The 16,304-nt window shown below is 25.6% G+C and overlaps 1 protein-coding gene across 2 annotated transcripts in view; it reads right to left on the bottom strand.

The window, feature by feature from the left end:
• Positions 1-604: 604 nt before the first annotated feature.
• Positions 605-16,304, bottom strand: part of LOC118439885 (ATP-binding cassette sub-family C member 4) — a 17,042-nt gene continuing 1,342 nt past the window's right edge. The window contains exons 2-17 of one of the 2 annotated variants that reach the window (XM_085661182.1): positions 9,332-9,677; positions 9,072-9,240; positions 8,104-8,214; positions 7,831-7,965; positions 7,499-7,703; positions 7,110-7,332; positions 5,788-6,444; positions 5,089-5,591; positions 3,930-4,211; positions 3,610-3,839; positions 3,000-3,484; positions 2,599-2,829; positions 1,891-2,231; positions 1,534-1,779; positions 1,080-1,382; positions 605-877 (exon numbers count right to left, since the gene is read on the bottom strand). In XM_085661182.1, the coding sequence (XP_085517308.1) occupies positions 731-877; positions 1,080-1,382; positions 1,534-1,779; positions 1,891-2,231; positions 2,599-2,829; positions 3,000-3,484; positions 3,610-3,839; positions 3,930-4,211; positions 5,089-5,591; positions 5,788-6,444; positions 7,110-7,332; positions 7,499-7,703; positions 7,831-7,965; positions 8,104-8,214; positions 9,072-9,145 (4,173 nt within the window). In that variant the 5' untranslated portion in view covers positions 9,146-9,240; positions 9,332-9,677 and the 3' untranslated portion in view covers positions 605-730. Of the gene's footprint in view, positions 878-1,079; positions 1,383-1,533; positions 1,780-1,890; positions 2,232-2,598; positions 2,830-2,999; positions 3,485-3,609; positions 3,840-3,929; positions 4,212-5,088; positions 5,592-5,787; positions 6,445-7,109; positions 7,333-7,498; positions 7,704-7,830; positions 7,966-8,103; positions 8,215-9,071; positions 9,678-16,304 lie in introns of both variants that reach the window. The other variant, XM_035862126.2, reaches the window with a different exon arrangement.

Below are 16,304 nucleotides of genomic sequence, written 5' to 3'. Positions count from 1 at the left end.
AAAGGGGTTAATTAAAAAAATTGATGCAAGACAATGTAAATATGAATTGGAATCAATTATCCAATGATAATTTTTCTTATAAATATGATTAATATGTTATTTTTCATTAGGAATACTTTATAGCACCTTAAATTGTATATGAGAATAATCTATGATCTCTCTATTTTCTTAAATTATCACATTTGAAGTTAGTTCTATGGACTTTGGAAATAACATTCAGGTAAAATGTAAAGTAGAAAAATATAAGTACTTTTTGTATGAAAGTATTTGTACTTATCCAGAGATTAAAGTATTAAATTTGATAAATCTATTAGATTTGAAAACAAACAAAAAAAAAGAACTATTTATGTACGTATATATTATATACATATATACGTATATATATATATATATATGCAATAGAAAGTTATTCAGGGATATAATATAAAACATAATTTCTTGATATTAAAGAAATCTTTTGGCATAATACTTATTAAGATAGAGATATCTGTATATGCTTATTTTATATATATATATATATATATATATATATATATATATATTATATATATATATATTATATATATATATACACATTATATAGATATATATATATATATACACATTATATAGTTTCTTGGTATAGAATTTCTATGAGCTAAGGAACAATCAGGCTTTAAAAGTCTGATATTAATCATTCGACCTAAATTATAGATAGTTAGTAACGTTAGAAAAATATATAGAAAAAATATCATGATTTTTGTTCTCCATATTTGTTTATATACGATTGTTTGGCCATTTTAATCAGCTGATCTGACATAGCTCTACCAGTTTCTTTCACCAACGAAGTAAATTGACTATAATTATTCTGCAATAGTATATGAGGATGATCGTATTCCTATGGAAAAAAAAAAAAGAAAAAGAAAAAAAAAAGAAAAAAAAAGAAGAAACAAAGAAATAAACAATTACAAATAAAAATAAAAGGAAACAATAATAAAAATGTTTTAATAAGAATATAAAATTAGAATAAAAATAAAATAAATTTAAATTGTAAATAATTTGTGATATCGAATAAAAATATAATTAATTATAATACTTACCGCCATTCTACCCTTATCCATAACCAATACTTTATCACTGTCCATTATAGTGTTTAATCGATGAGCAACCGTCAATACTGTACAAGAAGCAAATTTCTTTCTTATCGTACGCTGTATCAAAGCATCCGTTTGGGGATCTACATTAGCCGTTGCCTCATCGAGCATTAATATACGATTGTTTCGTAAAATTGCTCTTGCCAAGCATATAAGTTGTCTTTGACCAACACTGAAATTACTACCTCTATCAAGTACACGAGATTCTAAACCATTTCCAGCAGTGGCAACGGCATCTTTTAATTCGACCTATAAACATTTATTTTCATATTTATTTCATAATATATGTATATATATAAGAGAGAGAGAGAGAGAGAGAGAGAGAGAGAGAGAGAGAGAGAGAGAGGAAAAGTTAGAAATCTCTTAAAAAAAAAAAAAAAAAAAAGATAAAAATATTAACTTCTTCCAAAGCTTCCCAAACTATTTGATCCGAATACTCATTAAATGGATCAAGATTCCGTCTTAATGTTCCTGAGAATAAAACTGGATCTTGAGGGATAATAGATATATTACGTCGCAAATCTTCCAAACAAATTGATCCGGTATCGACATTATCAATTTCTATTATCCCTTCGATCTTCGCCAATCTGAATAATGCCGATATCAATGATGATTTTCCAGCCCCAGTTCTTCCCACAATACCGACCTATAAATACGTAACAATCATAAAATTATTAATATAAATGAATTGTAAATAATTAATTTACAATATCTTATATAAAAATAGAAATACTTAATAAATATATCATTGTTATACCTTTTCACGTGGTAAAATCAATAAATTTAAATTTTTCAAAACCGGCAGATCCTCATCGGTGTATCTCATATATATATCCCTAAATCTGATACAACCCTCGCTAGGCCAATTCTTTGGTGCATTTTGTGGTAAGGATTCTAAATTTTGTTTATCCGACTTTTTGAAAAATTTTCCTTTGTTACGTAAATTATCTTCCGGTGGTAATTGCGTATATTCAAGGACACGTTCAACTGACATCATTTGATTAGCGACCTCGGCACTTTGTCGCATTCCCCATTGTATCATACCAGTCATGGCCATCACTTGGGTAATAGCCAAGCCAACCTCACCACCAGAAAATGCTGAATGCGACAGAGAGAGAGAGAGAGAGAGAGAGAGAGAGAGAGAGAGAGAGAGAGAGAGAGAGAGAGAGAGAGAGAGAGAGAGAGAAAAAGAGAGAGAGAGAGAGAAAGAGAAAGAGATAGAGAGAGAGAAAGAAAGAGAGAAAGAATGTTCAATTATTCCTTGTTTTTTGGCATATAATCAAAAGATAAAAAAAAAAAAGGATAAAAAAAAGATGAAGAAAAAAAAGAAAAGACAAGAACAAGACAAAGAAAAAAGAAAATATCTATATAAAATGTTAAATCTTTTCTTTTTTTTCTTTCTTCATATATATATATATAAAAGAAAAAAGAATTATTATATAAAGAGAAAGAAAATAATTCGTACTTGTACTTAATAAAAGAAAGCTGAAGGTTACAAGTGATGTAAATATGAAACAAAATACATCCAAAGAAAATCCAAATGCTGTACTAGTTACAATATACATGTAAACCGTAGACGTATGCGCATCTTGAAATTTATCGAACTCCATTTTTAATATATCTTGAGCGCCATATGCTCTAATAGTAGGTAGACCATTTAACGTAGCATTTAAATGGGTAAACACTGGTGATCGTGCTGTAATAAAAAAAAAAAAAAAAAAAAAAAAAAACAACAAAATAAAACAAAAAGAAAAAAAAAAGGAAAAAGAAGAAAGACAAAAGAAAATATTTCAATTGTTATAAATTATTGTAAGATATTCTTTTTTTTTTTTTTTATCAAATAAATAAATATATAATATCACTTACTGATGCCTTCTAAACGTTTAATATTTTTACTTGTTTTTAAATAAACTTTACGAATCCAATAAAATGTCGTTCCCAAAAATATTACAGGAATTAAAAACATTGGATTGACTATACAAGATACGGTCAATGATCCGAACATTAGCATACATAATTGGCCAGCATCTAATAATGCCTTAGGCAATAATTCATCGATTGCACCAATATCTTTCGAAAATCTATTTAAAATTCTTCCACTTGGATTGGTATCAAAAAATCTCATATTAGTTCTGATCAATGCGCTAAAAGTCATGTCGTGTAAACGTTGACTGCATAGCATGCACATTTTATAAAAAATTAATGATCTCGTGATACCAATGATGAATATTCCAATTACGATTGCAGTATAAATGTATACATAAGTATTGCTTATATGCGTTGGTATTTCATCTTCCATAGTAATATTCGCTTGTGTTTGCTGATAATGTAATGTCTCTTCGGCGTTAACTCTAAAGTTAAATATTTAATGTGAATATTTATTTTAATTAACGATAAATAAATTATGAGCACATGCACACACACACACACCCACACACACACACACACACACATAGACAATGAAATATATACTTACAAGATTGGAATAAAATAATCATTAAGACTGGCAATGAATTGCGTGAGAATTATTAAAAAGAGGACTAATAAGGCAAGACAAAGATTGGCGCCGACTTGAAAATATCGAATAAAAATTGGTCCTTTTACTACACCACGTGATGTTCCTTCTAAACCGTCATTAAATTTTTCAACATCTTCATTTTCCTCTTCGTCATCTGTACCACCACTACTAGCTTCTGGCGTACGACTCTATTGTACATTGAAATAGACGTAATTAATGACGACATAATGTTAAAGATTTATATATACGTATACGGAATAGTTGGCAAATAATCTTACCCTATTACTCAATGAAGAAAATTGTCTTCGTATTGAATTCCTTTCGAAAGAAGAATCCTCGCTCGTATCATTGTCTGTTGCCAATAAACTTCTATATTCTGGATAATCGATCAAAAGGTCTTGATAATTTTGATACAATTTAAATTTTCCCTTTTCCAAAAGTATTATAGCGTCGACTTCTTTTATATATTGCAATTGATGCGTTGCCAAAATTCGTGTCTTATGCGCCAAATATCGTTGAATACATTCCTCGAAAAGATGCTTACTGACGTGCGCATCGACCTAATATTTTGATTAAATTGAAATTTTAATATTGTTTGTTATTTTTCTTTTCTTTTTTTTTTTCCTTTTTTTTTCTTTTTCTTTTTTTTTTCCCCCATTATTTTTATACAACATAAATTTTAATGCAATATAGATATTGATATATTATAGCTAATAGGAAATATATATTATCCATAATATATCCATATTGTCTTACTTATAATAAAAGATAAAAGATTTAAAGTTATTTGATTTGAAAAATCAATTACTTCTTTTTGAGACTTTTTAATCTTGCAGTATTATAATTTGAAAAAAAAAAAAAAAACAAAAAAAAAAAGAAATATTAGCTTAAAAAGTTTAGAAAAAAGTAATTGATTTTAAAAATTATTTACAATAAAAACTTTTGACTTAACTAGAAACTTTTGATCAACCTGTATAATATAATATATAAATATATATTATACTTATTATTTATAATATGAGAAAGAGAGAGAGAGAGAGAGAGAGAGAGAGAGAGAGAGAAAGAGAGAGAGAGAGGTTGTATTATATATATATATATATATAGTATATTACTTATAATATAAATTATATATATAATTAATATTTATAACTATTATAATATTATAATAAGTCAATTTTAGATATAATAATACGATATAATAGTCGTATTATTATAATAGTTATAAATATTATCTTATATTATAAGCAATATAAATTCGATCGGAAAATTTTATATAATACATATTTAAACGCACACGCAACTCACCATATACCGAAAACACATTTAAATATTATATTACCTATAATATACATATATACATATATACATATATATATATATTTTTTTAGTATTGTTACTTTATAATCTCATCGTGCATTATATATAATTCATATTTACCGCGCTCAAAGGATCATCTAAAAGATAAATATCCGCTTGTTTGTATAATGCCCTTGCTAAGTTGATTCTAGCTTTTTGACCACCAGATAAAGAACTCCCTCTGTCACCAACGATCGTTAAATCGCCCTGTGGGAATTGCTTGAAATCTCTAAGAAGAGCGCAAGCTTTGACTATACGCTGATAACGTTGACGTTCGTACGGTTGCCCAAATAGAATATTTTGTCTAACGGTAGCACCAAACACCCATGCTTCTTGACTAGCGTAACTCACATTACCGTTACATTTCACACAACCATCTATGATATTCATCTCACCGAGTATCGCCGAAAGGAATGAACTTTTACCAGCTCCTACCATTCCAATAACTGCATATAATTTGCCTTTCTCTAACAATAGATTTATACCTTCTAATATTGTTTCAGATTGACCGCCTTCCCAATTTGCTATTACGTTTGTCATCTTAATCGCATACGAATCTTCGGATAAAGCTGAATCACTTCTATCTAAAAAAAATTTTATTAAGCACAATGTATTACAATGTTAATTAACAAAAGTATAATAATTAAAAAAAAAAGAAAAAAAAACCATTCACGAGTTATAATAGAAACATAATATAAAAATAAAATGATAAACAAGTAATAAATAAATAAATAAATTTTAATGTAGAACACTTTCAATACATTTTTACAATTAACTTACCATTAACTAGACTGGCCGTGTTTTTCAACAAATCGTTAGCTACTATTATCAATCCATTTTGTATGTTTTTCTCGTTATCTTGAAAATAATTCTCATCAATAACTTCATCGTCCATATAAGGTAAATCTTGCCTTGACGCTCTGATAGACGTTTGTCTCGATATAGATGTAATGCTACCGTTTGGACTTCTCGATAATTTATTACTTATCGTAATATTATTACTACGAAACTCGTCGTACATCAAGAAATGTTGTAATCGTCGTACAACCACAAGACATTCCGCAATTTCGGCAAAACCGCGTACAAACATTCCAGACATTGTTTGAGCAAGTATATTAAAGTACGAAGAGAAAACGAACACTTTTTCGGCGGTCAATTCGTTACGAAGCATAATCATTGATATTAGGGTACAATAAAGTGCCATTCTCGTTGTAAATAAATTAAATGTCATATAGATACCACGAATGGATGAACTTTTACTGACTACTCGTAACTCCAATTTTCTAGCCAATTCGACTAACGCGCAAAAGGGCTTCTCCCAGGCGTACATTTTTATTACTTGCACGCCAGAAATAATCTCATCCATCAGCCGTACCCTTTCATCCGTCTTTATGGCCGTCTGCAGTCTAAACTTTGAAGAAAGTTTACCGGTATAAGCTAAAACAAAAAGTATAACAAAAATATCCTTAAAAGGATTACCCTGATATATATATATATATATATATATATATATATATATATATATCTACGTAAGAATAATTTTATCACCACTCTATATCTTTTTTCATTACAACGAAATAACATGAATTGAAAAGTAAATAATATTAAAGAATAATATTAAAAATTACATCTAAGAATATAACTATTGTTAATAATAAAATTAATTTTATTTAAATAAGATAGATATATTTATGAACTAAATAGATAATAGATAATATATTTACAAAATCTATACAATTTTTCAATTAAATCCATTCTCCTCTTTTGTTTCCAAAATGAACTATATAAGATCGATTATAGATAATAAAATATAATTAGACGTTTGTTTTATTGAAATAAAATCAAGAAAAGTTACTTATAATGTAACAACAACAACAACAACAACAATAATAATAATAATACTATCTTATAAATTTTCATAGATCATTTATTGGTATCCCTGCTTCGTAACGTAAAAAAAAAAAAAAACAAAAAAAAAAAAAAACAAAAAAAAAAAAAGAAAGAAGAAAATATCTAACTCGATATTAATTCCCTATAAAAGTAATGCATATAATAGAATTAAAATGTTATATCGATCGTTTTATTGATCGACATAAACTTACATTGAATTGGTACGACCACAAAAACTGCTGCTATCCCAAAAAGACCAGAATATCCAGCTTCGGTATAAAGAAAATAGGCAATGATTAAAGCAGTAAGTGGTGCTGACCACATGTGATGTATAAAGATGGAAACAAGATCGAATCTATTAACATCGTTGGCCACTAAATTGACTACTTTTCCTGGAGCAGTATCTCCTAATGCCGTTTGACTAAGTCGTAATGCCTGTTAAAGTATAGAATTAAAACAAGAAAAATAAAATAATAATATTAATATTTTATATATATATATATGTATTAGAATATTTAATATTATATATTTATTATATATTATATAAATATATTATATATTCATTATATATATATATATATATATATAATAATTTACATACTTTTCTGTAGACTACAGAGCAAGCAGCAATTCTGACTTTTGCACCAATGTGAAATGCACCAAATATTGTTTGATTAATCGTAATTACGTTAATCGCCGTTGCTATACAAATACCACTGGCATATAAAAGTGCGGTCTCATATGTTTCCTCGCTACCCTTTTTGAAATATCTTAAAAGACCACCTAATAACAATGGTGTTCCTAATCTATGATCAAAAAAAAAAAAAAAATACACGATGTTTAGATTCTCATATTACCATAAAAGTTTCTTATTTCTCGTATCCCATTTCTATTCTCATTATCATGAGATCATTATGTTCTTACTCGTATTACCTTATTATAAATTCATTAAGTATCTGCAATAATCCTAAAAGGAAGTATTCCATTAAAAAAGTACGAAATATCGCTCTCAAAAAGAGCGGACTGCGTTTTTGTTTCTTCGCATTTTCCAATTCGATGTTCCATCGTCTGAAATGAGAAACAAAGAGAAAAAAAGAAAGAAAGAAAAAAAGAAAGAAAAAAAAAAAACAGAGAAAAAATTACATCCAATCGAATAAGTCGAAAGTTAAAAAAAGAAATAAAAATCGAACGTATAAATATACTAACTTTTCTAATCTATTTCCAAGGACGGTAGAACGATCTTCTTTTAAAGGATCGTATAAATCTTCGGCTTCTAATATTTTCTTGTAACCAGTTTTAAATAAACTCAAAGACCACCTAATCAATAAAATATTCTTTAAAATAATTTAATTTTCATTTGTATATTATCTTACTATCTTTAACGTGGAGTACAGTTAACTTGTTAAGATAAAACGTACATATATACATACGTACGTATATTGACATAAATATATACACACATATACACACATACACGTACACACAGATACGCCATATGTAAAGCTCTTGAGACTACAGCATTTTTTCGATCAATTATATTTCACGATAAATATCTTATAAGAAAACTGATATTAGATATTAAATATTGAATAAGTAAATAATATTATTATTGTTTATAGTTGGTAATATTTTTTATCTATCTATATATAGTTAAATATGTGTACGTTTGAATTGTTATTATATAAATATTATTTTTCAAATAAATATTATATATAATATTTATATATAAATATTATACTCATATTTCAATGAAATAAAAGTATCTGTACATTCAAAAGAATTTCCTTTCAAATTTGTTTTATAAAAATAATATTTTTATTTCAGTTAAGATGAAACGTTATAGCTGAGACAGAGAAAGAGGGAGAGAGAAAGAGAGAGAAAGAAATGACACACGTAATATAATATTTGTCGAAAGAATTAAAGTGTTGAAAAAAAAAAAAAGAAAAAATCGTCGTTTCATCGTCGTTTCATCGTCGTTATTATCACAATAATTTTTGCGATCTATATAAACGTCCTTCGTTGATATATTTCAAATTAAATAAATTATAAATGATGATATTATTTTCTTGTTTTATTTTTTTAATATTTCGATGTAATAAGTAAATATGGAAAAACAAGAAAACAAAGATATTTTTAATCGGAACAATATATATATTAACAATATTATTACTTACCACCAAAATAACACGGAAATAATATTTGCCTTTTCTCTTGGATTTGGCTTGGATTTTGTTTTACTCGAATCCATTGTACTTTACCTCGGATATATGGTATAAAAAAAATTCTTCTTTATTGTCAATGAAATATTATATTTGAATTGCGTTTAAATTGAATTGCGAAATCCTTAAAAGGGAAAAAAAAATCCTCTGAAAATATATCACTCATCGATCAACATACACTGATAAATACTCTTTTATCGGATTATTGAAATTACAATTAACACTTATCTCGAAGACCACACTTAAATGTTTTTTTTTTTTCTTTAACGATCGAGTATTTAACGATCGATTAGATCCGATTAATTCTCTTGAGATTATCGCTTTGTACTAGTATGAATCGGACAATTCATCGATACACATCACAACGCACAAGTTATTCCTTTGTAATATATTAATTGATTATTCAACATCAATTGTCTCATTTGTAAATATAAAAAGATATCAATAAAGAAAAGATCGTATGATTTAATTAATAATCCAAATGATTTATATCGAGATATCCTTTCTCTCTTCTAACGTTGTATTCGTATTCTTCAATATCCTTCCTCGCAGAACATGTATCTGAAATAATACGTAATCTAATGTGATTCGTTATATTTATAAGGTACATTCGGTATATTTCATATCTAAAAGTATCAACCATATCAACGTTATCTATCGCTCATTAAAACTCAAGTTTCGTCATTCTTCAAATAATTAATTTGCAAAAACGAATAGTATCATTTTGACATTCGTTTGTGAGAGTATTTTGCTGTTACAAAAAAAAAAAGAAAAGAAAAAAAAACAGAAAGGAAAAGACAGACTTGATTTATTCTAAAGAGTATAAAAAAAACTTTATCGGGCTCGCTGTCAAATACTGTCGTTGTCAAAAAAAAAAAAAGGACAAAAGAAATTTGTTTTTACTGTTGAAAAAGAAATAAAAAAAAAAAAAAAAAGAAAAAAAAAGATAAAAGAGAGAGAGAGAGAGAGAGAGAAAGAGAGAGAGAGAGAAAACGCAATTAGATTTTCCAATTTACTTTTTTATCTTCTTTCATTTAAAAATTTACGCGAACTCAAGAGATACATAAACGTTACGTATATTTGTCATTTAATTAATAACAAACAAATCACATGGAATAGATTGCACTTACACGTTAAATTGATACAACAAAATATATCTGTTTTATATATGCACATACATAAAAATTCTTCATCATGAATATAACTATATGTATGTATATATTTCATTGTGAATATATACATACGATATTTATGTTATATTTACTTTTGCAATAAAATATCACTATAACGTTGAATTAGTATATACAATGAGTTAGAAAAAATTTATGTTGAATATACATACATACATACATTCATACATATATACATATGTATAAAATATGAAACTAGTATACGTATGATTAAACTTCAATTTCTCAAAAATTATTAAGATAATTATATACCTACATACATACACATGCATCCATACATATATATATATATATATATATATATATATATGTTTGTGTGTGTGTGTGTGTGTAAGTACGAGAAAGTTGTGTAATTGTTATTAGATTTTTATTTTCTTTATACGATAGTTCGAACAGATGGCTGTGAATGAATGATCGTAAAAGTCAAATGAACTTTGATGAAATAACGAGAGAAAGGAAATATATATAAAAATACGAAAAAAAAATTCGTTTTTACTGTTGCAAAAAAAAAATTAAAAAAGGAAAAAAAAAGAAAAAAAAAGAAAAGAAAGGTAAAAGAAAGAGTGAGAGAGAGAGAGACAGAGAGAGAGAGAGATTTCTACGTAACACTTGAAATTCCTTAACGTACATACGATCGATAGATATTTCAACGTGTAAATTATTTACATTATAAAAGTCAGTTATGAAATATGAATAAAAAGAAAATAGAAACGATTTTGCTACGTATAAGAAAATATGAAAAAAGGAAAGAATGAAAGGAATGCATATAAATATGATTAATTGAAATAAACTCGATCTTTTTATATCTCATTATTATATTTTGCCTTGCTTAATGTTTCCAAAAATATAAATACAATCTTGCCTGATAAAAAATTCGTAAATAATATTAATCATAAAGTATATGATTAATTCAATTGACTTACGATAAGATCAATTAAATATTAATAAAAAAATTTTGATAAATTCCGTAAGATTGGCGACTAATAAAAAGAGAAGAAGAAAAAAAAAATACATATATATATAAAATATATAAAATAAATAAATAAATAAATATATACATATATATATATATATTAATTTTATTAATGTTTATTTTTAGTCTAATTCATGGATACACCTCGTAAATATAAATTAAACATTCGTAATGGGGATAAATCAATTATAAAATCAATATCATAAAATAAAGTTGAAACATTGCATTTGAATCATTGTTTCATTTTAATTTCATCCAATAAATTCATACCAACGAAGAACTATATAAACTTGTTATATCTATTATGCAACGATGAAATGGAAAAATATCTGTATATAATGCGCGCGTGTGTGTGTGTGTGTGTGTGTGTGTATGTGCGTGCGTGATCGTGTCATAATTATTTATCATTGTACATATTTATACCGTAAAAAGAAGTTGGTTTCATATAAGAATACCTATACATACATAAAAATAAGCATATCATCGTTAGTCAGCGTCATTTTGATCTTTTCCACTTTCCCCCACCCCCTCCTACACACCCTCATCTCTTAACATGTTTTTTAAAAAGAGCACTATTAAATTTATGTAATTTTTACGTAACGAAATCCACTATTAAAATACAAATTTATCTCTCTCTCTCTCTCTCTCTCTCTCTCTCTCTCTCTCTCTCTCTCTCTCTCTCTCTCTCTCTCTATCTCTCTCTCTCTCTATCTCTCTCTCTCTCTGTCTCTCTCTCTCTCTCTCTCTCTCTCTATCTCTATCTCTCACTCTGTCTGTCTATCTATTTTCTGGTTTTATTCAATGATCTATCAATTTTTTTGTAATATATCGATTAAATACATAAATAGTCGATTAAAATAAAACGATTGAAATGTTAATTGTTATGACATATTAAAATATTACACTTATCTTGATAAGATTATCAAAGATATTACCTGTATTACACAGTTAATCTGTCATAAATTTCGACTATCGTCATATAATCTAATTTATTATCTTCTTATTTCTTTTATAATTATAAGCTTTTCTATTATTGATCGATTATGATCATTATCATTTCCTTCTTCTTCTTCTATCTATTTTTTTTAGTTCTTTTCTTTTCTTTTCTCCTTTTTTTTTTCTTTTTTTTTTTTTTTTTTTGCCAGACAAATACCAATTATCGTTCTAACGTAATCTAATGTAATTAGGTATATTTAAAATAAGAATATCTCATATTTAGTAGTATCAAATATATCAATCTTATCTATTGTTCATTCAAATTCAAATTTCGTCATTCAAATTCATATAATTGATTATAACGAAAACGTATACTTCAAATAATTGATTTGTACAGAATGTACTTTCGTACATGTTAATGTTTTTTTTTTTTTCTTTTCTCTACTTTCCTTTCTTTTCTCTCTCTCTCAAAGAATTAAATCCAAGGAAATAATAATGAAATATTTTAATGAATTCGTATTAATTTTATTTCTTATTTGTTTCGATAAAGAGATATTAATTTGTTAATTCAATGAATTCGAATATAAACAGAAAATTGAACGACAAAACGAAAATCTGAGATATAATTTTAACTTATTGAAAGAAAGAGAGAGAAAGAGAGAGAGAGAGAGAGAGAGAGAGAGAGAGAGAGAGAGAGAAAGAGAAGATAGTTAAATGGATCAATTCTTTTTTATAGAACGACCCGTCCCTTTAAAAGCAACATCAACCCTCCCTGCTTTTTTTTCATTCACTCAAATACGTTAAGGGATCTAATGGAAAATACCCAATGAGCTTAACTTAAACGTTCAATTAAGACTCTTAGTATAAGATTGAAATAATACTTCTATTTATTTAATAGATATTCTTTTATTAATACAATAAAAAGTATTTTGTAAAATAAATATAGAAATACTGATCGTTTCTTTCCAATACTCATATAATAAATAAAAGCTTTGGAAAAATCCAATATAATATATCAAATAAAATGATAAAATTAAAAATATATGTTTTCAATTTTATCATGATCAAAAATGAAGGATTCAATTTTATAGAAACATTTAATTTATTAAATTAACTCTATAATTATAAATATAATACTTTATAAATATAATTGTAAAAGTTTATATAATTATATATTTATATAATTTATATTTATATAATTAACTTTTTGAATTATTATAAAGTTATTAATAATTATTATTATAATGTTATCGCGTATATATACTTTTAATAAAGTTCATATAAATAAACTTTTATAATTATATCTATATTTTAAATAAATATCCATATAGATAAAGTACTGTACAATAAATTAATGATGTATTAACGATAATACAATCAAACATATTATTCGTAATTTTATGATTAAAATAGTTTATTTGAATGAAATGAAATTTATTATACGTTACTTTTTTAAATCCAAAAGCAAATTGTTCATAATTCGCAAAATGATTAGAAATCGATACGTTATACGAGTCACACCCTGTAGAATTATATAGGGTGGGTCAATAAAATTCATAGACGATTTGAAAAATTCCATTGCTCTTTTTTCTTCCCCACCTCTATATCTCCCTTCAAAACTTTTCAAATCAATATATTTCTATCATTATTTCTTTTTCGCAGATCGTAAAGAAATTTCTTGGATTTGTTAAAAATCTTGTTTTCTTTTTCTTTTTGTTTTCTTTTTTTTTCTTTTTAAATCTAATATGAAGAGAAAAACATAAATGTAAAGAAAGAGAAATAATTTTAATAACATACAAAAAATTTTGCGAAAAATAATAAGTAATTAACTCGTTAAAAGAATCGTCAGGAAACATCTGTTATACCATGTACATACGAAAAAAAAGAAAATAAAAAAAAAAAAAAAGAAAAAAAGAAAAGAAAAGAAAAACATATCTATAAATATATATCGTTATATAGCAAAAGTTAAAACTTCCTTAGAAGTTCCAAAGAACATTGCCTATCGTATTTTTTCGTCATGTAAAACAAATAGAATCGTTAAAAGGAAATGATTCGCAAAATGGTTGAACAGCTATCTCTATCTCCTTCTCTTTCTATATATATATATATATTTTCTTCCTATATATATATATATATGTATGTATATATATATATATATATATATATATATATATATATATATTTGTAGCAAATTTTATGCATATATGCATATACATATATATATATATATAACTGTAACATGATTTATCTTTGTAAGTGTTCAACGAAAAGAGAGATAAGTTAGCTTAACGATAGAGAATTAAATGGCGTTATACTCATAACGTGCGAGTGACATGGAGAATTCCCATCTCTTTACTTTGATAGCCGGGTCAATTGTTGATAGCACGTGACGCGTCTGCATTCAATTTGGTACGACAATTGCTTAACATTATACAGTTTAATTCAACCAACGAAACGTAATGGACGGAATTCTTTTCTATAGAAATGTCGAATGAGTGATCGAATGGAAAAAATGAAAAAAAATGAAAAGAATGAAAAAAAAAGAAAAAAAAAAATTGAAAAAAAAAAAGGAAAAGAAAACAAAATTAAATGAATAAATTATCTCATCTAACGATTGTTATTTTGTTTCTTTTGGGAGGTTTTTTCCTTTTTTTTTTTTTTTTGTTTTCATTTTTCTTCTTGACGATTATTATTATTTCAACGAGAATCATCGTTTTCTTTTGTCTTTTTCTTTCTTCTCGTGTTTCCTTTCTTTCTTTATTTTTCGTTTTTGTTCCTTCTCTTTTTCTCTATTTCTTTCTTTCTTTTTTTTTTTCACTTTTGTTTCTTGTAAATTTAATATATAACCTTCAAAATCACATTGTTAATTTTAATCAATGAACTTATATTCGGATCAGATTCATTAAAATTGTTTTAATTAAAATTAATACCTTTTAAAATTAATAAAAAAAATTTTGTTTGTTAAAAATTATTTTATTTTTTGTTTCGTTTTTTTTTTTCTTTTTGAAACAAATTCAACGAATATCGTAAAATATTTTTTCTCTCATTCAAATCTTTGCGACTATCATCTGCGAATAAAAAAAAAAAGACAAAAAAAAAGAAAAGAAAAGAAAAAAAAAGGAAAGAAGAATAGAAAAAAGAATATGATAAAAAAAGATATAATAATAAAAAAGAGAAGAAGAACTATCGTTAGTATATACTTCGTTGATTTGCTATTAATAATCGATATTGAGATAGGCAATTGCGCTCTCATCCGTCTACTTCGTTGATTCGATGGCTCGTTAATGACAATAAATAGATGACTCGACCCAACGAGACCACGATTTAATATTAATATACCTCTTACATGGGTATGCTCGATCATCGATCTTAAGAATAAAACATTATAACGATAATCTCGATCATAAAAGAAAGTATTTTATAATATAGTTCACGCAATTAATTATTATTAACAATATTATCGATACATTCTATTCAAAAAATATATATTAATATATATTAATATATATATATATATAACTAATTGAAAAGGCAATTCTTTATTGTGATCTATTAAGATCACAATATCGTAAATTATCGTAAATGTAACGATGGGAGAAAATACTCGATCATTGTTTCAGTCTCGATCATAGAAAGTATACTATAACGAAATAATATAATCAACGTTATCGGAAAATAATTTTCTTTTGTAATTTTTATTAAAATTATTGATTATTGAAGTATAACAATAACGATTATATTTATGATATTTTTCTTTCTCGATCATAGAAAATGTTTTACGATGAAATCATACGATTAAACATTGTCTCAAAATTGTTGGCACATTTTATCAAGTAAGAAATAAATAAAAAAATTCAAAAAAAAAAAAAAAAAAAAAAAAATTAAAAAAAAAATAATTCTCGATTATGATTAATCGTGATCATTGATCGTCGAATTATAATTAATGATAATATATTGACTAACGATGATTCATACTTCTGATTCTTTATCTATATATTAATAATAAATAAATAAATAAATAAATAAATATGTATATAATGAATAAAAAAAAAAAATAATAATATTAATAAACGAATGAATAAAATTCGT

This window comes from Vespa mandarinia, chromosome 14, assembly GCF_050613455.1.
Source record: "Vespa mandarinia isolate Hongniang chromosome 14, ASM5061345v1, whole genome shotgun sequence".
Taxonomy (NCBI): Eukaryota; Metazoa; Arthropoda; class Insecta; order Hymenoptera; family Vespidae; genus Vespa; species Vespa mandarinia.
Note: the sequence above shows the minus strand (reverse complement) of the source record. Positions and strands in the feature narration are given on the sequence as shown.